Source organism: Salmo salar, chromosome ssa24 (assembly GCF_905237065.1).
Source record: "Salmo salar chromosome ssa24, Ssal_v3.1, whole genome shotgun sequence".
In the NCBI taxonomy this organism is placed as follows: Eukaryota; Metazoa; Chordata; class Actinopteri; order Salmoniformes; family Salmonidae; genus Salmo; species Salmo salar.
Window position 1 is genome coordinate 22,188,910 of NC_059465.1, and position 24,242 is coordinate 22,213,151.

Below are 24,242 nucleotides of genomic sequence, written 5' to 3' on the forward strand. Positions count from 1 at the left end.
TAACAGTGTCATTAAAATCTGGAGTGCAATAAAGTTAACAATTCCCGCAAGGAAAATAATAGGACAAGAAATTATGAGATGCATATTAAGTTCTTTGTTGACATGTTCCTCTCAGATCTATAGTAACTGTCCCAGAGAGGCAGGACAATGACTTCAGAGAGTTATTGTCAAAACAGTTATCAGAATTACACTAGCAAGTAATAACAATAATTCAAAGTGGGATTCAAGACTAACAATTATTCATTTGCAAGACATTCATAAATACAGTACATCCTCTGTATTATCAGTGCAATTGGAAGTTGCAGTTTGCTTTTATTCAATGTGTGGGTTTAATATTTATTTTTTATGTACATGATTATATTCTTGCAACTCATTTTTGTCTTTTTCTTCTTTACAGGTAATGACTCAATTTTCCATGATATAGACAGTGACACATCTTTAACCAGCCTCAGTGACTGCTTCATGGCATCTTCGGAAGTGAATATGCAAGCACGTGTGGGACCCATTGACCGACTCTATTCCATGCAGAACTCTTACTTTGCATCATGAAAGAACCACATACAGAAATGATGTTATGTAATATAGCAGATCATCCACAAAATCTGCTTCTCAACTTCCTCAACTGCCTCACATCAAGGAGTTTCCACACTGCTATGGACAAGACATAAGCAACAACCTCTTCCAGTGACTCCTGGATCATTTGCAGACAATGGACTCAAAGAGAGAGAAACTACTTTCTCAGCCGTGAAGATTCCCTGGGATAATTCTATTTTCTCCTCCTTTCTAGAGATTATTGGTAGCATATTTGTATAGTACTGTCACAGAAGTAGCACACCTTTCTTTGTCCACCTAAAGAAATTTCATGGAGCCACTGATTTAAAAAACTCTTACCAAATACTACAAGCTTACCAGTTCTCATAATGCATGACTCCATAGTTAATCGTATGACCATAAAAGTGAAAAACCCTTAAAAAAAATCATGTGAATTGTTGAGATGTCAGAATGTGGTTTTGAACTCCATGTCCTCTTTATAATGTGTTCAGCTTGATCACATTGATAGTTTTAGCCCTAAAGAGAAGATATGGTGTTCATAGTAAATAGACAGTGTGTTCACAAGAGAGGATGTGAGTATGTATGTGTCGACATATACACCTTTCGAAAATAAATATGGAGTGTAGTGTCTGTTTAGTGTAAATACTTTCCCAAACAGATTGGTTGTGCATGTTAAAATGGAAAACATTCTATTTATTTAACTATAACATGCTCTTGAAGGTACTTCTGAATCTGAAAAGCTTTATTTAAAAGGATAATATTTTGTTATGTAACTAATGAGTACCAGTGGAGGCTGCTGAGGGGAGGGAGGGTCATAATAATGGCTGGAATGGAGTCAATGGAATGGTATCAAAAACATATGGTGTCCATGGGTTTGATACCATTCCATTCACTCCATTCCAGCCATTCAAATCCATTCCAGCCATTATTATGAGCCGTCCTCCCCTCAGCAGCCTCCACTGGTGGGTCCATGATTATTAAAATGAATTTGTATGCCATTTAATTATGAACCAACCATAACCCTTTTTTTTCAGCCAAGCTGTAAATGAGCAAAATTGTGCTATTTATTTCGTACAGACTTGAGACCATGTCAAATGTACATTTTGAATGTTAAGAAATTGCTAAATTACCAAAGTCAATTGGTTCATTGAATAAACAATATTTCCTTCTCCTGATAATAGCTTAATTCATGCTACACTAAAGCACTGTTGTACTCAAAGACTGAACCTCATAATAGCAAATTCAACATTGTATTGTGTATTTTCATTGTATAGTAATAGTTAAAGCGACTGAACTCAAGGTTTATTTTTTATTTTTATTAAACTGTGTGAATGGATGAAATTTGCAATTGCAACCATGTTCATTTATGATTTTATTGAGAGAGGGAGAGAGAAAGAGAGAGAGTTGGGGGGGAGAGAGAGAGAGCATTTTATTGTTTATTATCTATTTCACTTGCTTTGACAATGTAAACATATGTTTCCCATGCCAATAAAGCCCTTAAATTGAATTGAGAGAAGAGGGAGGGAGAGAGAGGGGGGGGATGGGTAATTTGGGTGACCGAAAAAGAGCAGGATACTGTAGCATGGCTTGAGTAGGCTCCAGCCACACCCCCAGCAGCTGCTTGAATGTAGGCTAGATACCACCTGGGTGATCCTTCATCTCCCTGACAGCCCCTCAATGCGGTCAGGCAAGCTGACACTTCCTCCAGAGCCTTGTCTTGCCTCCTGCTTACTGCCTACAGTCTCTTCTAATCTGAGCTCTATCTTATCATACTAAATTAGGTGATACTTCTGTCAATCCAATTTTATAGTCCTCCCATTCTATGTCCTTTTGTGACTGCAGGTTGACATTCTGCAAACAGTGAATCACATGTGTATGTATATTTGTTTAGCTTTCAGCTGCTGTGGTCAGGATGTTCACTTCGATTTAAAAAAAATCCTAATTGGGTAGTCGCTGCCCTCTCTTTTTTTTGCTGTGTGTTTGCTTCTGTGCTTCATGCACAGCGTACATGAGCGTGTGTGTCACGTTGGTATGAATGATTCGGGAGACAGGCGCAGGAAATGCGTAATAGTTTTTTTTATTAAGCCTAAATTATGGCGTGCCGTGTAAAGGCACGGGGACGAAGAACAAACAAACACTATACAAAAACACAGGGTTGAAACCCAAACAAAAGAGCGAGGAGTACCTCAAATAAATAACACGCGCGCACAATGATTAACCCACGGGACCAGACCCGTAATCATCTGCGCAATCCACAGGGCACGAAAGCCCAAAACTCACAGCACAGGTACTCGCACGCACCAACGGACATAGTAACATTAATCGACAGCCCAATGGAAACCAAAGGGCACATATATACAAATACTAATCAGTGGGAATAGGGGACAGGTGTGCGTGATGAAAGTTCCGGAGGGATCCGTGACAGTGAGTGAGTGAGTGAATGAGGTATTAAATAAATGTCCACCTGAAGACAACTCCACAGCAGCTAAAACAATGCGTGCGAGATCTACTGCTGTGATGGTGACGACCGAGGCTTGGAGGGCTTGTGGGGTGAGTGAGCTGCTGAATGCCTGCTCTCTCTGGTACAGTAGTATATCTCTTCCTTATCAACCTAGAGATCTGACATCACAGGTGTTGGAAGGTAGAGGGTCGTTCGTCTTCCCCTGTCTCTCTGTTATTATCCCGCCACTCCTTAAAGGAGCATCGCTTACATTACCACTTCAGCCCAAACACCTCAGTGTCTACAGATACAAATGACAGGGAAATGGGTACCACCCATATCACCTTGTTAATCTATGTGAGTTATGGCCTCTGGCTGAATTGCTGTCATTTCTCCACTAATGACAGTCTTACCATAGCCAAATGCAGTTGCCATTTCTACTGTACATTATTAGCTAATATCCTTTTAATATATGTGTGGTATTATTAGTATGTTAGGAATGATTTATTATAGACGAACTAAGACTCTGTACAGCTGTGAGGAGATACAGTATGTCCAGGGAACATGCATCGTTATGACTCTTCTCAGGAAGCAGGTTGAAGTGATGGGCTGAGTCGTGCATACTGATTACAGAGTGAAAGCCACAGCAAACTGGGGTGACAAAGGAGCCTCGTTTACAGTAAACACACAGGGAGCTGGCTCACCCACAGACTGTTTGCATTTCAAAAAGACTGTTGGTCAGGACCTCACCTAGTAGACATCAGGCCAGATGAACCCACAGTGTAGGGCTCTGACGACAACTGTAAGCTCAGTTACCAGCAAACACAAGCATGTAGTGTGATATACTGTACTTTATAGTACTTTACTGTGCAGAGTTGACATCATGTTTATTCATGTTGTATTCCATTATTTGAAGATATTATATCGTATTAGTGAATATCACAATATTTTAAACCTTTTCACTCTTAGGCACTTCTGGATCTCAATAATGTACTGGTTGTTTAAGCTTTTCCCAACCATAATTCCTTATTCCATCCATATGCCTTCATATCCTGTCATTTCAAACCACGAACTGCTTATTGTCATTAATAATGTACCACTCATCATCAACACAAACCTGAGATTCTAGATTCTCAAATTAGAGCGGAACTAATCAAGCCAAAACAGTGCAGGCAGTAGCTGAATGCCAGCCTGTATCACTGCCTGCGCTGAGATTCAGCTAGCCCAGAGAAGTCCCTGTTAGGGACTAGTGGGGTGGCCTGGGCAAGAAAACACCAGTCCTGAAACATGAGCTGACCTCTACCACTCACACACACCCTCACACACACCCTCACACACACTCTCATACACACATTTCCACTCTGTTAACCATTGGCCTCCGTAGAGTTTTCACACATTTTCACCACTGCCGCTCTGGCACCACATAGGAAATTAGTCCAGCGACAATATTTTCATTAGATTACCAAAATCCCCCATTTTCCACCTGAGAGACAGTTGTAGGCCTGTTTTTTTCTTCTAGATGTTTTCTTTACATTCCGCCCCAAGAAAAAACATATGTATGGTCCTGTTTGTTTATCCAAAGTATTAAATGAATAGCTACATACATTCTTAGCAGCAGGCCTCTTAAGAACACAGCATGGCTGGAGACAATTGATAGTACTACAGTATGTGTCAGTCAGTGACCTTACAACCATCCTCTCTCCATCACTCAAATCAGAAGAGGCCCTTCATTAATTAATCTACTGTAACAGATGACTGGGTTTGCTCTGAATATCCCACAATACATTGTTTTTATCTGACTATTGTTTTCATATCCACAGCATATTTTAACACAATGAGGTCCTTTAAGGCGTATTTTATCACCATTATTTCCCAACCTTACAATTAGAAGCGACCGAGACCACATTTCCCTCAGCCCAACTAATTACATGCTGGGCCAAAGACAATCAGGCCTCTGTGGGCTCACCACTGTCTGGATCTCCCTGCTCTCAGCACAATCATCTGAGTTCAGCCCTAGTCCGACTGGGGACCAGAGGAGCTTCTCTCCGTTTTTGTTGAGCACTTTTCATCGCTTGTGGTTAACTGTTAGGGAGAATGGTGGTAACCGATGTCTGACTCTGACACTTTCTTCAAGCCAGTCATTTTCTTGAAGAAAGAGTCTTGAAGGGCCCTGTACGTGATGAGCACACGACTGAGGCTGACTGACTGTGCTGTGACTGTAACCAAATAGAGAGGTCATAGCCTGCTATCCAGCCAGGTACTGCCCCCCAGAGAAGCTTTGAGTTCAGGCTCTCAATCAAAAATACCACACTCTTCCACAGATACTGTATGAAACCATTTGCGTCGTGAGAGGCTGGTCAACTCTGTGTCCTTTTGCTGAGAAAGAAATGGAATGTGATTTGCCTCTCTGTGCCTAGAGGTGTAGATATAGCCTTGGATAGCCCCAGTAATTCTCCCACGCTATTGGACACCATCTGTTTTGCTTTTTTATTTTTCAGCATTATTAGTCCTTATTTGTACACGGCCGAGGAATGCAGTCTGACTGTTTGAAGTCTGAGGAGGATGGTGAGGCCAGGGGCAATGGATGTAGTAGAGATAACCTCCAGGGCTAACACAAGCCAGCACCCCTAACCTCCTGGAGATCCACCTTTAATGCTGCCCTACAATCCCCAAACACATTTTTGCCACAGACATTTTTGGACTCCCTCGTGGGAATTGTATGTCTTGCAAACTAGAACAATATATTGACCGGGGACCTCAATTTATAGAATAAGAATGACTAGAGGAAGAGTTTTCCATTTGCTGCGTCTAATTAAAATGGACATACAGACAGACAGTATTATGCTCCTATTATGAAACCTAAGAAAGGCTATTCAATGTGGATAAAGATAAGTTCATTGGAAAACCTAATATCTTGCTTGTGGTCTTAACTTTAATTAGAGATTTGTTAGAACACTATGCAGTGGCAAAGTCATTGCTTGCATGCAGGGTAAATAAGTTGATTTATCTTTCACTATAGTGTTTCATAACCATGAAATGCAATGTAAACTGATACCTGTGTGCTTACCATTATTACATGACCTGACTTACCTTTTTGCAAATACACAGGACACTGACATTTACTGAGCTAACTTCTAACAAATTAAAGTTCACCTCTGCTGTTGTATTGGATGGACATACGTCAAAAAGGAACACAGAATTAAACCTGTCACGGCGTTTTCTCTCTAGATAAGCTGTCTGTTAACCACAAGACTTGGAAGGGAGTGTGTGTCTGCAGTTTCATATTACTCAGGCAGTTTACCATCCGTCAAATAAAGAGCTCTATTTAAGTATTTTATTCCGTCTCATTTTCTTACAAAAAAAATGGCTTCATGTAACGGAGAGACATAATCAGTTTCATTTGATAGCCTGTTAAAGCCCGATGCTTTCTGCACTCTGTGATCCTATCACACTTGTATAGCTGAAACTGAATAGGAGACAACTTGTCCAGGCACACTCAGGGCAGGGAAGAGTCAGATGACTGGCTCGCAGCAGACTGGGTCCCTCCAGACAGCACATCTAGTCCTCTGGGAAGTAGAAGAGACCTTTCAGTTACCCTGGGATGTAGTACAGGACAAGGTGTTTAGGCTCTCTGCTATATTTCACCCCACGATGTTTTGACAGAAATAGCCATTGGCTAATAAATCACAGGTACTGTAGTCATAGAACTTGCCGTAGACAGTAAATCCTAAAGTCAACAGCCAATAACTGGTCAACTAAACTGGCAGGAATTCTGCATTTGGCGTACATCCTGTCATGTACTTTCTATTTATTACATACGCTTAATACCTCCAATAAGAGACCCTTTTTCTCTGCTTCCTGTAGGCCATTGCTGACTTGTAAGACATACATTTGCTCACAAAATACGAGTTTGCCTCTGTTCTTTATGAGGGAAGTTATAAAAACCAAGCCTGTTCTTAAGGTCTATATTTGTTTACATAAATTAGCTTAAGTTTTTGTTCATGCCCAAAGGTCTTTGAAAAATAGTAAATCTGCAGAGTGCAAAACTTACTGAAGTGACACTGACCATTTTTCTCCTAATCTTTATCATTCAAATCAGCTGATGCCTCGAGTTTGCAGCATCTTTTGCACATATGTTATGAAATAATTTCCTCTGATAGAATTGCAATAAACTTCTAAACAATGAAATAATCGACTTTTATCTTACTTTATATATTGACGAGTTTCAAAAGAATGTCCTTAGGTCAGTATAAATAATTCAATTTCCTAACAAGGGCAGGAGGGATACTTCTCTCACAGAGAGCGAAGAGGGTCTTCCTTTCCAAGCTTTACCACGTCAGTGGCAGTGTGAGCCATACTGTATGACATTCTGAGGGGAGTAGCTACAGTAGTAAGGACCTTTGGGCCATGTTTAAGTGAAATGGTCCAAGGGATTAACTACACCCAGACAAGTCATGCAATGAATCCACAAAAATCTAATTGGCCGACCTCAATTATTTAAGCCCTCGTTAAACCCCACGCTGGAATCCTGCTTAACTCCAGTTGCAGTGACAAAGCTATTCTTTAACAGTGCAAACCTAACGACCTTTGGGCTGGATTCTGGATCTTGTCACGTCACCCTGTGTGATCTATGTATGACCTAATTGACCTATCTGATAACGGGTGTTTTCTCAGAGAGGATAGAGGTCCCTACCACTGTCACTTGCATGCCCTTCCCTCTGACCTTCTCTGAGATATTATGAAGGCTCCAGAGTTTTTGTCAGAACAGCAATGCTATTACTTTAATGTGAATGTGAATGTGTTTTCCATACATGTCTCATTAGATGGATGGATATATAGTGTAAGCACAAGCATGATTCCTTGTGCCTCCTCAGAGAGTCTTCTCTCTATGGCTGTGTCCTCCCAGACCGTATTGACTGTATCAGAGGCCTGACTGAACCCCAGTACCTTCTTCTCTCAGCTGACCAACTGGAGCACCACACCAGAAGACCGTTACTCTCAGATGGGCAGCTTTGACTGGCTTTGACAGCTTTATTATAAGGCTTTAAACATCCCAAATAAACCTCAGATGAACAGCCCCGCCAAACTTTTCTTCAAAAGGTTAGGACATTCACTATATGGATTTTTATGGGCTTTCTTAAATGTCATGGTTTAATAATTAACTGTGGGGTCATTTTGGAGAGAAATTGCACTTTTACAATGTCTCTGAGTCTGGTGAAGTTAAGTGTTGCTATTGTTTGTCTTCTCCCTATATTGAAGATATATTTTTAAGGATTAACTGTTGGGTGTAATAACATATTCATCTCAATAGATCCATGATAATATTTAGACATAGAACACCACAACATGTACAGTATGGAAAATCATTTGACGTTTCTTTGATCTCCATGTTATATAAACCTCAATCTCATTGATTGTTTACCTGTCAGTGTTGGGATGAGGATGCATTATCATTTTTTATAGTATATGTTTCTAGCCGGAGCAATAATCTCTGGCTCCAGATTACATCCTAGCACAGATATCAAAGGACGTGACCTCCCAGAATGACCTTTATGTGTCGATATTGATTACCTTACAGTCAACAACCTAAGTGGACCTACCAGAGCAGAACATAGAGTTGTGGTGTTTTTCTGAAGAGGCTGTAGATGCATTGGTGACCTGCACTGCACTGCCCCAGCCTCAGACTCAGCCCCAGCCTCTGGATCCACCAGTACCGCCCGGCCCGGTCTTGTGTAAACAGGTTTTATGTATACATTCTCTCTGTGTGTTTACTCATCCGGCTGTGGCCGTGCATGCATTTGTGTGTGTGAGGCTTGAGTTTCACAGACCCTCCCTCTAGTCCTACTCCTCCTCGCTTGGTGCGGTCAGACCGTCACATCAGTGAGGCAGAGCAGGCAATGGAAAGTCAAGGTCGTGATGGATCGGTTCACCCCGGGCATTTACTGGTTCTCTCCCAAGGTGGTGTGGAGGTACATGGGTTCACATGGCTCTGTTCCCCACCTCCCTGCATGTCATCAGACTCCCTGTACCCTCCTGATGGAAAGCTCTCTGTTGACTTCCTCTGCTGAAAGGGAGGCCTGACAAGCTATATGGCGTTGAGCACTAAGCCATGAATTAGGATAAGTCACACACGGTTTTATGTCTTTATGTTATAGCTTTTCACTAAATGAAAATGTTCTCAGAGAAGGGGTTTAAGAAAGATTTATTTAAAATGAACATTACTCATGCTTTGTAAAGCTCTCGTGTCATAGTTTTATGATGTCTGCATATTACTCCGAAACATCCATTCTGTATTAGCTCCTCAAAACAACATTTGAAATACTTCTTGAGCAGATCCAATCCTCTTGTTGAGATGCACATCGGTGGTGTCAATCACTGTGTAACTGGATCACCTGATTTGCCTCTGAGAGGAGGAAAACAATGTGATGCCTTCTGGGAGGGAGCAGGAGGCTCAGGTGAAGGCAGCAGGAGGCTCAGGTGAAGGCAGCAAGCCCTGACAGAGAGAGGGCTGTGTTCCCAGCCAGTCTGGAATGAGTTACCATCGCTCAGGGAGGAAAGGCTACCCACAAACCCCTTGCCTTTGGCTGTACATTTGAAGGTGCATGTAATTTCTTGTCAAGTTGCCCTGGAAACATTGGGTTGCCTCTTCACTGTCTTAAAGTTTGTGTTCAAACTGTCTGGAAGAAGATTCAAAAGATAAGCTGTCTCAGTGTCAGGTGAGGAATGTACATGCTTTAATCATTCAAGTCCACATAAACTGTTTGTAAGAGTAAAGTGTAAATGTCCCTGCCCAACTAGTCCTGTCACAGGTCTTTTAGATAGCTACAGGTCTGACATACGCTTACAGAATGATGTGTATCCCAAATCTTTCATCCCTTACAGAGAAAAATAAATAATAACATAGTTTGTTAGTGCGCTTCTTGTTCTCCTGACAATGAAGAGAACACCATCTAATCTTGCATTATCCCCGCAGTAGGTTGTATGCCAAACATAACTAGACTCACACTGCAGGGATGATGGCAAACATGGCATATTTGTGTCACCACAGCAATTGGAACAGAGCAACATTAATAGACCATGCGGGTGTTAATACAATTAAGAGAGAAATATGCAAAGTATGTGACTGTACAACTGCCCTGCAGTATCTACATAGACAGGTGTCAGCCATCTTTAGTGTTTACGACCATGCTCCCCCAGCAAATTATGTCATTGTGTCCTAATTGAATTAATGAATGATGTCTGGGAGCTTGGATTTCAGCACGAGTTCAGCCTTGAACAATTTAAAGCTGTTAATGATCACAGCAGGAGGAGCCCTGCTCTAAAACAATAAACTCATCAGCATTGGACATATAGAAACAACACATTACTGGTGCTTTAGGACCCAGTAGGCTACAAGTGCTGAGCGATGTCTTAATGGCTTTTGGTTTCTCTTTTTCTTCCATGTTGACTGGACGATGAGGAAACGCTGATCTAGTATACTCATTATGACCATATCCAATAACCAATAACTTAAGTCTTTAGCAGCTTGCATTACTTCACAGTTGTACACTTTGCTGATTCATTTGACATATTGGGGAAAGAAAGGTCCTACCGGCATACATTTTGTACTTGTCTAAACATATTTCTTATGGCTCTACCCACATGAAAAATACTACCGTTTACTATAGTATTTACTGTAGTGGTTTTGCGGACTGTAGTATTCTGTAGAACTTACTATAGAATTCTGTAGTAAACGGTAGTATACTGTAGAATACTATACTATACATTGTAGTATCCCTCGATCATATGTAGTACTTACTTTAGAATGTTGTTGTATACTGTAGAATACTACAGTAAATACGACAGAATACTACAGTCCGCAAAAACACTACAGTAAATATTATAGTAATGTCTGAAAAAACACTACAGTCAGCAAAAACACTACAGTTTTTTAACTATAGTGATACCACAGTATTTAATTTGCATAAACCCTGCCCATTCCCCTCCCCATATCCCAATTTGTGCCACCCATAAGTGAGAAACCTACATGCCAAGTTTAGAAGATGTGTTGTGTTCGCTACAGGTTATAGAAAGGAGCAGAAGCGCTGAACTATCTATTCAGACCCCAGTCCTACTTACCCACAGTAAAGGTTATGAAAAGTTTGCTGTTTTAGTATTTGTCCAGTAGGTTTCCTCAAAGAGAAAGAACCCACTTCTAAAGATAAAAACACTATAGTAAATACTACAGTAAGGTTTGCAAAAATACTACAGTAAACACTACACTATACTACAATAATGTCCTCAAAAACACTACAATAAATACTATAGTATATACAAAAAACTATAGTAATACTACAGTATTTACACACAGTAAACTGTAAATACTATAGTATTCTACAGAAATATCTACAAAAGCACTATAGTAAATACTACAATATATTACAGTCCACAAAAACACCACCGTTTTTAAATTATAGTAATACTACAGTATTCATAAAATAGTAAACTATAGTATTTTTTTAAGTGGTTAAGGCAACCACAACAAAAAGCAAGTTGGCTAAAGACAAATATAAAGAATAAAGCAGACGTGATCATCAGAAGGTTCTAGAACTTCATAGATTTATAGTAGTTAGAACCATGCAGTGAGCTGTCAGACAAGCAGTGTCTCAGTGATGTGACTTTACTGCCTCTGCCCAAGGACCTGTAACCCATTTGACAATTATTGCAACCCCATTAGCACTGCTACCTCTGTCTGGACATGTGAAATGAGACTAAAAGTGTCGCTGTGATGAAAGAGATTCTCTTTAAGGGGCCTTCTAACAAGGTGTTTCAGCAGGGGGGGTGATTAAAAAACGAGGGGGGGGGGCAGCATTTTTGTAGGTGTGTGTGTGTCTTCTTATCTATGGTATGGGTACATGTACATGCATAACATCCAGTGATCTGCTGGGGAAGCTGGGTTTTGTTAGCAGTATGGTTGAGGTCCTCTATCATAATCACAGAACATAGAGAGGAGCTGTTCACTTGATATCCATGCAGTGATCCCATGGAGGATTTGACATGAATTGTGATGTTAGCTGGACCACACTGCTGAATCAGCCAGCCCCAGTAACGGCATGGCAGGTGCATGCCCTCTTGGACCATGGTGGACAAAGGATTCAGGAAACACTGTTCTAGTTGTAGAAGAAGCACTTCATCTTCATCGAGTGGTGGTCATAATAGTTACATTGCCTGACTCAGTCAAGTTGATGACAATAAAATACCGCATTATCATTATGAGTTAAATTGCACAGATTGTGTCACATTTTTAAGTAGGCTTGTTTGAAAGATTTAAATAGCATTGTAAGAAAGAGTTATTTTGGGATTGTGAATGCCACTACTATGTTTTAAAGTTTAAACAGTAAAGTATACTGTACATCCACAGAAATTTGGATTGGGTTTAGACTTTTTTTTCAAGTTGACTTTAATCAAGAGAATGCATTAATAGCCAGCTTTTCATCTAATAAAAACAAGTCGTCTAGACAACTTCATTGTTGCCACTGTTTCTGTCATGCTAAATGTTGGACTTTCACATCTGTCTTTATTTTCATTTGGTTTTCACTGTCTATCACCGTGTGGTTTCCACATTTGCTGGGTGTTTCTCAAAATCCCCACACGAATCTTTCCAAGACTCTATAATACATTTATTATCATATTTTCTCCATGGTTAACCATATATACTTTATTCATTCCTTCAGATATTTTTCAATAAACAGTCAAAGAAATAAACATGTATCAATTTCTTATGGTCAGTATTTTTGTTGAAAACCATGAAATGCTCTCAAAAGCTAAGGCTTGGCAATACGCACATAGAGTAATACAACTCTTCCACCAAAAAATATTGATATAAAACAAACTACTGTATTTACAAAGAAAGAGGGTCAAAGCCTTTTTTTATACAACAATCATACACAGCTATTGTGCCAAATGTCAAGTTATCCACCTTAACAGGATGGCTGAATGATGACTTTCTCGTCTCAATAGACCAACATGTTTTTGGACCAAAGTTTCTCAGTGTCCAGTCTTGTGGGCTGTGACCAGTAAGGAGTTAGTAGGATGAAAAAAATGCAGGTTCTAGTGTCTTGGATTAATTATTGTATGGCGGGGAACTCCCTGTTCTGTTTGGAGGGCTTAGTTTGCACAGGGTGATGTTTTCTTTTGGGCCTTTTCCACAGGGATAGGTTTGCCCTCATCTTTGATAGTTAACCCAGGGTGACCCCGTCCCCAGGGCCCATCCAGCTCCCACCTCCCAGGCCCCCCTGCTTCTCATTAGGTCCTGTCCACTCATGGTACCACAGTATATGAATCTCATGCCTCCTTCACAACCATCAAACCACACCAACATGGATTTAAGGTAACAAATACTGTACAGTCTCTTTTGTAGCTTCATAGCCACAGAAGAGAAAACAAATGGAAGTGGGTTGTTCTGGTTCCCTGCTTGTCCTGAATGTTTCAAGTTTCAAGTTTTAGTGAAATGCAAGTACAGTGAAATGCCTTTCTTGCTTGGTCTTTCCCAACAATTCAATAACAGTAGTACAATAAAAAAGTCAAGTAGAACAAAAACACATGAGAAATAGTAATAAGAAGAACATGACAGAGTAAGTAAGCTACTGTCAGTTCCAGGGTCAGTGCAAATACCATATTTACAAAGAAAGAGGGCTCCATGTCGGCTGCAATGGAATTTTATGAATGCCCATCCATGTTGTAGGCTCACCATTTGTAAAACAGGCCGTTGCATTGGCTTTATTAGTCCTGATTCCTGTGACTAATGAATTTGGCTATTTAAGCTCTGAAAATCAGCAACTAAACTTTTTCAGGAGTTATCGTCTGCCTATTTGCAATGTGTTAACACAGCAGGAAATGCAGAAGTATTTTATTTTTGTGTATGATCAGCTTGTTAAAAATGTATCGATACAAACTTGGAACGACTGATCATGACAATGGGGTGAAACTCCTGGACAAAAGTTGTGATTGTCCATTCCATATTGTCCATTTTACTTTGACCTGTCCTGTTTTAGGATATGTTGATTGTTAACACGACAGCTCATTTCTTATTTTATTTGATTTAGGTTAGGCTATTTGATTGGAGAAACCTGCATGATGTTAAAAGTGTCCGTCTCATTGCACTGTCATACATTTTATCTCCAGCCTGTAGGCTACAGAAAAGGCTGCATACTCTTTCTACAATATCCTATATCTGCTATATGATTTATGTTAGATACTTTTTTGACGGAATGTTGGTGGAGCGCCGAAGCTCTCTCCAACAGCACCCTGGACATTTTGCGCCCCTGCCTTTGACAAAGTCGACACTGTATCACAGGGCGACATCAGCGCTCACCTAAAAAGCCCATATGCCACTGGTTGAGAGAAATTGTAATTGCTTTTGTGCAGAATTATGTGAGGTTTTATGTGTTGTTGTTGGAGGTGGGTCTTGGTCAGTTTAGCTCAGAAAATGCCGCACTCGTCAATCTGCCATCATAGGCGGCGGCCTAATCCTGCCTAATGAGCGGGCCGGCAGTGGATACCGGAGTGATAGAGGTTGATATGTATAGGTGACTAGGCATCAGGATATACATGATAAACCGAGTAGCAGCACCGTGTCTGATGATAATAGGTGAGTGTGTGTAGAGTCAGCAATAATGTTAATAATGTTATGTACAATTGAAGTCAGAAGTTTACATACACCTTAGCCAAATACATTTAAATTCAGTTTTTCACAATTCCTGACAATTAATCCTAGTAAAAATTCCCTGTCTTAGGTCAGTTAGGATCACCACTTTATTTTAAGAATGTGAAATGTCAGAATAATAGTTGAGAGAATTATTTATTTCAGCTATAATTTCTTTCATCACTCAATTATTATTTGGTAGCATTGCCTTTAAATTGTTTAACCTCACTAGGGTAGTTCACTTCTGGATGAAAAGTGTGCCCAAAGTAAACTGCCTGCTACTCAGGCCCAGAAGCTAGGATATGCATATAATTTGGATTTGGATAGAAAACACTCCAAAGTTTCTAAAACTGTTAAAATAATGTCCGTGAGTATAACAGAACTGATATGGCAGGTGAAAACCTGAGAAAAATCCATCCAGGAAAAGGGATATTTTTATGTCTGTAATTTTCCATTTACTGCCTATACAGATCCCTTTGATTTAGGACTCAAATTGCACTTCCTATGGCTTCCACTAGATGTCAATACTCTGTAGAAATTGTTTTAGGCTTGTATTCTGAAAAATGAGGGAGTAAGACCACTCTGAATGAGTGAACACTGCAGTTCCCAGAGGTTTTTCATGCGCGCGACTGAGAGCGTGCCTTTCTTGTTTTCCTTTTATATTGACGAAGCTTTTGTCCGGTTGAAATATTATTGATTATTATGACTAAAAACAACCTGAGGATTGATTATAAACATCGTTTGACATGTTTCTACGAACTTTACTGATACATTTTGGATTTTTCGTCTGTCTGTTGTGACTGCCTTTGAGCCTGTGGATTACTGAACAAAACGCACGAACAAAACAGAGGTTTTTGGATATAAAGAGGGACTTTATCGAACAAAACAAACATTTATTGAGTAAATGGGAGTCTTGTGAGTGCAACCATATGAAGATCATCATCCAGTGAAATTGCAGAGCGCCAAATTCAAAAACAGAAATACTCATTATAAAAATTAATAAAACATAAAAGTTTTATACATCGGTTTAAAGATTAACTTCTTGTTAATCCAACCACGGTGTCAGATTTCAAAAAGGCTTTACGGCGAAAGCATACCATGCGATTATCTGAGAACAGCACCCAGCAGACAAATCCTTACAAACAGTTACCAGCCAAGTAGAGGAGTTACACAAGTCAGAAATAGCGATAAAATTAATCACTTACCTTTGATGGCCAGGTGGGACGCTACTGTCCCACACCCCCTAGAGAGGTTAACTTAGGTCAATCATTTCGGGTTGCCTTCCACAAGCTTCCCACAATAAGTTGGGTGAATTTTGGCCCATTCCTGCTGACAGAGCTGGTGTAACTGAGTCAGGTTTATAGGCCTCATTGCTCGCACAAGCTTTTTCAGTTCTGCCATCAAATTTTCTGTAGGATTGAGATCAGGGCTTTGTGATGGCCACACCAATACATTGACTTTGTTGTCCTTAAGCCATTTTGTCACAACTTTGGAAGTATGCTTGGGGTACTTGTCCATTTGGAAGACCCATTTGCGACCAAGCTTTAACTTCCTGACTGATGTCTTGAGATGTTGCTTCAATATATTCACATAATTTTCCTCCCTCATGATGCCATCTATTTTGTGAAGTGCACCAGTCCCTCCTGCAGCAAAGCACCCCACAACATGATATGCTTCACGGTTGGGATGGTGTTCTTCGGCTTGCAAGCGTCCCCCTTTTTTTCTCCAAAAGGTACGACCTTTGTCACTATGTGCAGTTGCAAACCGTAGTCTGGCTTTTTTATGGCAGTTTTGGAGCAGTGTCTTCTTCCTTGCTGAGCGGCCTTTCAGGTTATGTCAATATAGGACTCGTTTTACTGTGGATGTAGATACTTTTGTACCTGTTTCCTCCAGCATCTTCACAGGGTCCTTTGCTGTTGTTCTGGGATTGATTTGCACTTTTCGCACCAAAGTACGTTCATCTCTAGGAGACAGAATGCGTTTCCATCCTGAGCGGTATGACGGCTGAGTGGTCCCATGGTGTTTATACTTGCGTACTATTTTTTGTACAGATGAACGTGATACCTTCAGGATGAACCAGACTTGTGGAGGTCTACAATTTTTTTCTGAGGTCTTGGCTGATTTCTTTGGATTTTTCCATGATGTCAAGCAAAGATACACCAAGTTTGAAGGTAGGCCTTGAAATACATCCACAGGTACACCTCCAATTGACTCAAATGACATCAATTAGCCTATCAGAAGCTTCTAAAGCCATGACATAATTTTCTGGAATTTTTCAAGTTGTTTAAAGGTACAGTCAACTTAGTGTATGTAAACGTCTGACCCACTGGAATTGTGATACAGTGAATTATAAGTGAAATAATCTGTCTGTAAACAATTGTTGGAAAAATTACTTGTAGATGTCCTAACCGACTTGCCAAAACTATAGTTTGTTAACAAGAAATGTGTGGAGTGGTTGAAAAACAAGTTTTAATGACTCCAACCTAAGTGTATGTAAACTTCCGACTTCAACTGTATGTGTGAGCAAATGAAGCGTGTGTGTGCATGTGTGTGTGTGTGTTGTAGTGTCAGTGTCAGTGTGTATTAAACCTCAGGATAAGACCCAGATGCAGACAGTTTGAATCACATAAGTTTATGCGAAACAGGGGGTAGGCAAACGACAGGTCAAGGGCAGGCAGAGGTTAGTAATCCAGGGCAGAGTCCGTAAGGTACAGAACTGCAGGCAGGCTCAGGGTCAGGGCATGCAGAATGGTCAAAACCAGAAGAACTAGAAAACAGGGACTAAAGAGAACAGGGGTACGGAAAAACACACTGGTAGGCTTGACGAGACAAGACAAACTGGCAACAGACAAACAGGAAACACAGGTAGAAATGCACAGGGGATAATGGGGAAAAGAGGAGACAGGGCTGTAAGACAGAGGTTTAATCCTTGATACACGAAAAGTGGGATGTATACGGAGGATGCGGGGGGCAACAGAAGATGAACAGCAGAGGGGCTAAGAATCTTAGAGATGGGGAAAAGGCCAATAAAACAGGGGGAATGTTTGCAGACCACGAGTGGACAGCCATACCCTCTGCCTGTCGTCGACCCCTAGAGGTGGTCTTGAGAAGAGCAGACCGGGCTCTCTTCCAGGTACGGCAACAGCGGCGGATGAACGTCTGGGCCAAGGGTACGCTGACCTCTTCCTCTTTCTCAGGGAAGAGCGGGGCTGATAACCCATCGACCACTTGAAAGGCGAGAGACCAGTGGCTGAGCAGGGAAGGATGTTGTGGGTATATTCCACCCACACGAGTTGCTGGCTCGAGGTGGTGGGGTTGGCGGAGATGAGGAAGTGAAGAGTCGTCTACAGGTCCTGATTGGCTCACTCCGACTGGCTGTTGACTGGGGATGAAACCCGGAGGACAGACTGGCCGACGACCCAATGAGTGTGCAGAACACCTTCCAGAACCGGGATGAGAACTGAGGACCACGGTCAGAGACCATGCCCACCGGAAGTCCATGGATCCGGAAGACGTGCTGCACCATGAGCTGGGCCGTCTCCTTGGCTGAGGGTAGCTTGGGGAGGGGAATGAAATGGGTAGCTTTGGAAAACCTGTCCACTACCGAAAGGTTCGTGGTGTTGACATCAGACGGAGGGAGACCAGTGACGAAGTCCAGAGATATGTGTGACCAGGGATGGTGAGGGACAGGAAGTGGTTGAAGGAGGCCAGCCAGAGCTTGCCAAGGAGTCTTATTCTGAGCACAGACAGTGCAGGAGGCGACGAACGCGGAGTCGTCAGGGACAATGTTGGGCCACCAAAAGCGTTGTCGAACAAAGACCAGGGTACGACGAGAGCCAGGCTGACAGGCAAGCATGGAGGAATGAGCCCATTCCAGGGCCAGGATGCGGGCAGAGTCTGGGACAAACATCCAGTTAGCTGCCCCCCCCTGGGTTCCGGCTGGGAACGCAGCGCCTCACAGACCTGGTTCTCTATTTCCCAGATGAGTGCAGCCAGCAGACACGAGGTGGGAAGGATGGTCTCGGGGTCCAAGGGTGTAGCAGAGGGGCTATAGCAGCATGAAAGCGCATCTGGCTTCACGTTCTTGGACCCCGGGCGGTAGGAGATGGTAAAGTTGAACTGAGTGAAAAGCAGGGACCATTGAGCTTGCCTGGAGTTAAGACACTTGGCGATGCGGAGATATTCCAGGATCTTGTGATCCATCCACACAATGAATGGATGTTCCGCCCCCTCTAACCAGTGCCTCCACTCCTCCAACAGCATCTTCACCGCAAGTAGTTTCATATTTCCCACATCGTAATTCCTCTCTGTGACGTTAACCTCTCTAGGGTAGGTGGCACCAAATCGTCCCACCTACGTAACAGCCAGTGTAATCCCGTGGCGCGTTATTCAAATACCTCAAAAATGCAAAAACTTCAATTTTTCAAACATATGACTATTTTACACCATTTTAAAGACAAGACTCTCGTTAATCTAACCACACTGTCCGATTTCAAAAAGGCTTTACAACGAAAGCAAAACATTAGATTATGTCAGCAGAGTACCCAGCCAGAAATAATCAGACACCCATTTTTCAAGCTAGCATATAATGTCACATAAACCCAAACCACAGCTAAATGCAGCACTAACCTTTGATTATCTTCATCAGATGACAACCCTAGGACATTATGTTATACAATACATGCATGTTTTGTTCAATCAAGTTCATATTTATATCAAAAAACAGCTTTTTACATTAGCATGTGACTAGCATATGACTAGCATTCCCACCGAACACTGCCGGTGAATTTACTAAATTACTCACGATAAACGTTCACAAAAAGCATAACAATTATTTTAAGAATTATGCACTCGATATGTCCGATTTTAAAATAGTTTTTCGGTGAAAGCACATTTTGCAATATTCTCAGTAGATAGCCCGGCATCACAGGGCTAGCTATTTAGACACCCAGCAAGTTTAGCACTCACCAAAGTCAGATTTACTATAAGAAAAATGTTATTACCTTTGCTGTCTTCGTCAGAATGCACTTCCAGGACTTCTACTTCAATAACAAATGTTGGTTTGGTTCAAAATAATCCATAGTTATATCCAAACAGCGGCGTTTTGTTCGTGCATTCAAGACACTATCCGAAAGGGTAAATAAGGGTGACGAGCATGGCGCAATTCGTGACAAAAGAATTCTAAATATTCCATTACCGTACTTTGAAGCATGTCAACCGCTGTTTAAAATCAATTTTTATGCCATTTTTCTCATAAAAAAGCGATAATATTCCGACCGGGAATCTGCGTTTAGGTAAACAGACGAAAGAAAATAAAGCATTCGGTCGACTCGAGCACGCGCCTAAGCCCATAGTACTCTGATCGGCCACTTGCCAAAAGCGATAATGTGTTTCAGCCAGAGGCTGCCTCGATATCGTTCAGCTTTTTCCCGGGCTCTGAGAGCCTATGGGAGCCGTAGGAAGTGTCACGTTAGAGCAAAGATCCTCAGTCTTCAATAAAAAGAGCCAAGATGAAACACAACTTGTCAGACAGGCCACTTCCTGCATGGAATCTTCTCAGGTTTTGGCCTGCCATTTGAGTTCTGTTATACTCACAGACACCATTCAAACAGTTTTAGAAACTTTAGGGTGTTTTCTATCCAAAGCCAATAATTATATGCATATTCTAGTTACTGGGCAGGAGTAGTAACCAGATTAAATCGGGTACGTTTTTTATCCGGCCGTGTCAATACTGCCCCCTAGTACTAACAGGTTAAGACGATGGGAGAAGAAGGCACAGGGATGCAGCTTAAGGTCCAGGGCAGAATGCTGGGACAGGACAGCCCCGACTCCGACATCCGAAGCATAAACCTCCACCACGAACTGACGACACAGGTCCGGATGGATTAACTTCTATGGGCTAGGGGACACAGCCAGTGAAATATAAGGGCGGCAAATTCAAAAACAACAAAATGTCATAATTCAACTTTCTCAAACATACGACTATTTTACACCATTTTAAAGATACACTTCTCGTTAATCTAACCACATTGTCCGATTTCAAAAAGGCTTTACAGCAAAAGCAAAACATTAGATTATGTTAGGAGAGTGCATAGACAAAAATAATCACACAGCCATTTTCCAAGCAAGGACATGTGTCACTAAAACCCAAAACACAGCTAAATTAAGCACTAGCCTTTGACGATCTTCATCAGATGACACTCCTAGGACATTATGTTACACAATACATGTATGTTTTGTTCGATAAAGTTCATATTTATATCCAAAAACAGCATTTTACATTGGCACGTGATGTTCAGAAAATGTATTCCCACCAAAACGCCCGGTGAATGTGCACATCAATTTACAAAAATACTCATCATAAACGTTGACAAAATATACAACAATTATTTAAAGAATTATAGATAGGCTACCCCTGGATGCAACCGCTGTATCAGATTTTAAAATAGCTTTACGGAGAAAGAACATTTTTCAATATTCTGAGTACATAGCTCAGCCATCACGGTGAGCTATACAGACACCCGCCAAGTTCGGGGCAACCTAAACTCAGAATTAGTATTAGAAATATTCTCTTACCTTTGCTGATCTTCGTGAGAATGCACTCCCAGGACTGCTACTTCCACAAGAAATGTTGTTTTTGTTCCAAATAATCCATATTTATGTCCAAATACCTCCGTTTTGCTCGTGCGGACAGATCACTTATCCAAAGGCATAACACGCGAGTGCGGAACCAGAGACGAAAAGTCAACGCTGTTTAAAATCAATCTTTACGGTATTTTTAATGTAAAATTGCGATAATATTCCAACCGGACAATAGCGTATTCATTCAAGGAGAAAAAGAAGGAACAGCGTGCTCGCCTGACCGCGCATATCCAATCCCTTTGTTGCCAGGCAGTCCACTCAGAAACTGAGCTCCTATTATCTGCCCAGTGACAGGAGAATGCTCAAACCACTTTCTGAAGGCTTTAGACAGCCAATGGAAGCCTTAGGAAGTGCAACGTAACCCCATGGATACTGTAGTTTCGAAAGGGACTAGAAAAAAGAACTACTATTCTCAGATCCTCCACTTCCTGGTTGACTTTTTCTCAGGTTTTTGCCTGCCATATGAGTTTTGTTATACTCACAGACACCATTCAAACAGATTTAGAAACTTCAGAGTGTTTTCTATCCAAATCAAACAATTATATGCATATTCTATTATATTATATTAATATATATATATTATATTCTATTATATCTACTAATAATATGCATATTCTAGTTTCTGGACCAGAGTAGTAACCTGTTTAAATTGGGTACGTTTTTCATCTGGCCGTGAAAATACTGCCCCCTAGCCCAGACAGGTTAATATAGGAGCTGTGGTGAAGCGGTGCTTAAGGTCCAGGAATGCCTGGTCAGCAGCTGGGGATTACGTGAATGACACCTTGGAAAAGGTGATTGCTGAAAGGGGGGGAAGCCAGGGTGCTGTAACCCCAGATAAAATGGAAATAGAAATGGGAAAATCCCAGAAAGCATTGCAGCTGCACTCTGGATGTGGGTTGGGGCCAATCCACCACCGTTCTCACCTTTCCGGGATCCATCTGCACATTACCAGTAGCAATGATGTATCCAAGGAATTAGAGATGGAATTCGCATTTTTCTGTTTTCACAAAAAGCTGGTTTTCCAGCAGACGCTGGAGGACTTGTCGGACGTGGAGAACGTGTTCTTGAGCTGAGCGTGACAAGACGAGGATTTCGTCAAGGTAGACGAACACAAACCGGTTCAACATGTCGCGGAGTACGTCGTTAACCAGGGCCTGGAACACAGCAGGAGCGTTGGTCAGACCGAATGGCATCCCCAGGTATTCGTCGTGTCCTCTAGCTGTGTTCCACTTGTCACCTTCCCATATCTGCATCAGATGGTAGGCATTCTGCAGGCCCAACTTAGAGAAAATGGTGGCCCCCTGAAGCTGCTCGAAAGCCGAGGCGATGAGTGGCAGCACGTAGCGGTTCTTAACCGTGATGTCATTGAGGCCCCGGTAGTCAATGCACGGACGCAGGGTTTTGTCCCTCTTCTCCACAAAGAAGAACCCTGCGCCGGCGGGGGAGGCAGAAGGATGGATACACCCTGCAGCCAGGGAGTCCTCGATGTACGTTTCCATAGCCTTGGTCTCCGGACCCGACAGTGAACACAACCGTCCCCGGGGTTGGTGTAGTGCCCGGGAGAAGGTCAATCACTCAGTCATAGGGTCGATGTGGAGGAAGAAAAGTGGCTCGGGACTTGCTGAAAACCTCCCGGAGGTCCTGGTACTCCGCTGGAATGGCAAAGATATCTGAGGCTTCTTTCAAGCCCACAGGAAGACTTGCCGGGGAAAGGCTGTGCTGACTTCAGGCAATGAGCATGGCAGTACGGGCTCCAGCCCATGATAGCACCAGCAGTCCAGTCGATGAGGGGATTGTGACGCTGGCGCCATGAAAACCGCAATGCCACAGGTACCTGAGGAGACTTGATGATCATGAACTGCATTGTCTCGCTGTGGTTCCCTGACACTCCCAGGTTGATAGGAGTGGTATTGGGGGTGACTCTGCCAATAAAGTGCCCATCCAGCGCTCTAACGTCCATGGGAATGGAGAGAGGCTGAGTGGGGATGCCCAGCTCTGACACCAGAGTAGTGTCCATGAAACTCTAATTTGCCCCAGAGTCAATGAGTACCCAGAGAGATTTTGACTGGTTGCCCCACCGCAGGATGGCATGGAGAGGAGTACGAGTAATTCTCCATATGGCCCACCAGAGTACTCGTACCTACTGATGAGCCTAGTCTTTTAATGGACAGGTAGACATGTAATGACCGGTAGTCCCGCAATACAGACAACTCTTGGTGTAGAGTCTGTGTAAATGTTCGGCTGGAGACAACCTAGCCCTGTCGAGTTGCATCAACTCCGGAAGAGGCAAGTCGGCAGACCTCGGAGACTATCGGGGGAACTTCGGTAACCTCGGATTCTCTCAGAAACGTAGACGCCGGGGACTTCCAGGATTCTTCTGAGGCGAGGTGGAATCCTTGGGCGAGCGAGTGGGACCGGAATCAGATCTTTTCTCCCTCCTACGTTCCCGTAGCCGCCCATCGATCCGGATGGTCAAGGCGATGAGCTAGTCGAGATCCGTAGGCAGCTCCCGGGCTGCGAGCTCATCTTTAACCTCCAATAATCTGTTTAGGAACATGTCGAACAGGGTTTCCGCGTTCCAGGCACTCAGCCAACGTGCAGCATAGTCGGCCACACTGCAGGAGTCTTGACAAAGCTGGAGTAACTTCCGGGCAGCCTCTCTCCCGGACAACGAAGAATCGAAAACCTTTTTCACCTCAGCCACAAACTCCTCCAGACTGAAGCACACGGCAGATTGTTGTTCCCACACCGCCGTAGCACAGGCGAAGGCCCTCCCGGACATCAGCGTTATGAGGTATGCTATCTTCGAGCGGTCCGAGGGAAAGGACGAGTGCTGCAGCTCGAAGATGAGGGAACAATGGGAGAGAGATGCCAGACAGGTTCCTGACTCTCCAGCAAAGCGTTCCGTAGGAGGTAAGCGGGGTT

The 24,242-nt window shown here is 42.4% G+C and overlaps 1 protein-coding gene and 1 non-coding gene across 3 annotated transcripts in view; both read left to right on the top strand.

Annotated features, from left to right (window-relative positions):
- Window positions 1–1,889, top strand: part of lmx1bb (LIM homeobox transcription factor 1, beta b) — a 69,901-nt gene extending 68,012 nt beyond the window's left edge. For both annotated transcript variants that reach the window (XM_014171862.2, XM_014171863.2), the window contains one exon: window positions 398–1,889. In XM_014171862.2, the coding sequence (XP_014027337.1) occupies window positions 398–549 (152 nt within the window). In that variant the 3' untranslated portion in view covers window positions 550–1,889. The remainder of the gene's footprint in view (window positions 1–397) is intronic.
- Window positions 1,890–11,127: 9,238 nt separating this feature from the next.
- On the top strand, window positions 11,128–11,184 carry LOC123730461 (U7 small nuclear RNA). Its single transcript, XR_006761905.1, has one exon. It is a non-coding gene; the product is annotated as a U7 small nuclear RNA (small nuclear RNA).
- Window positions 11,185–24,242: the final 13,058 nt, after the last annotated feature.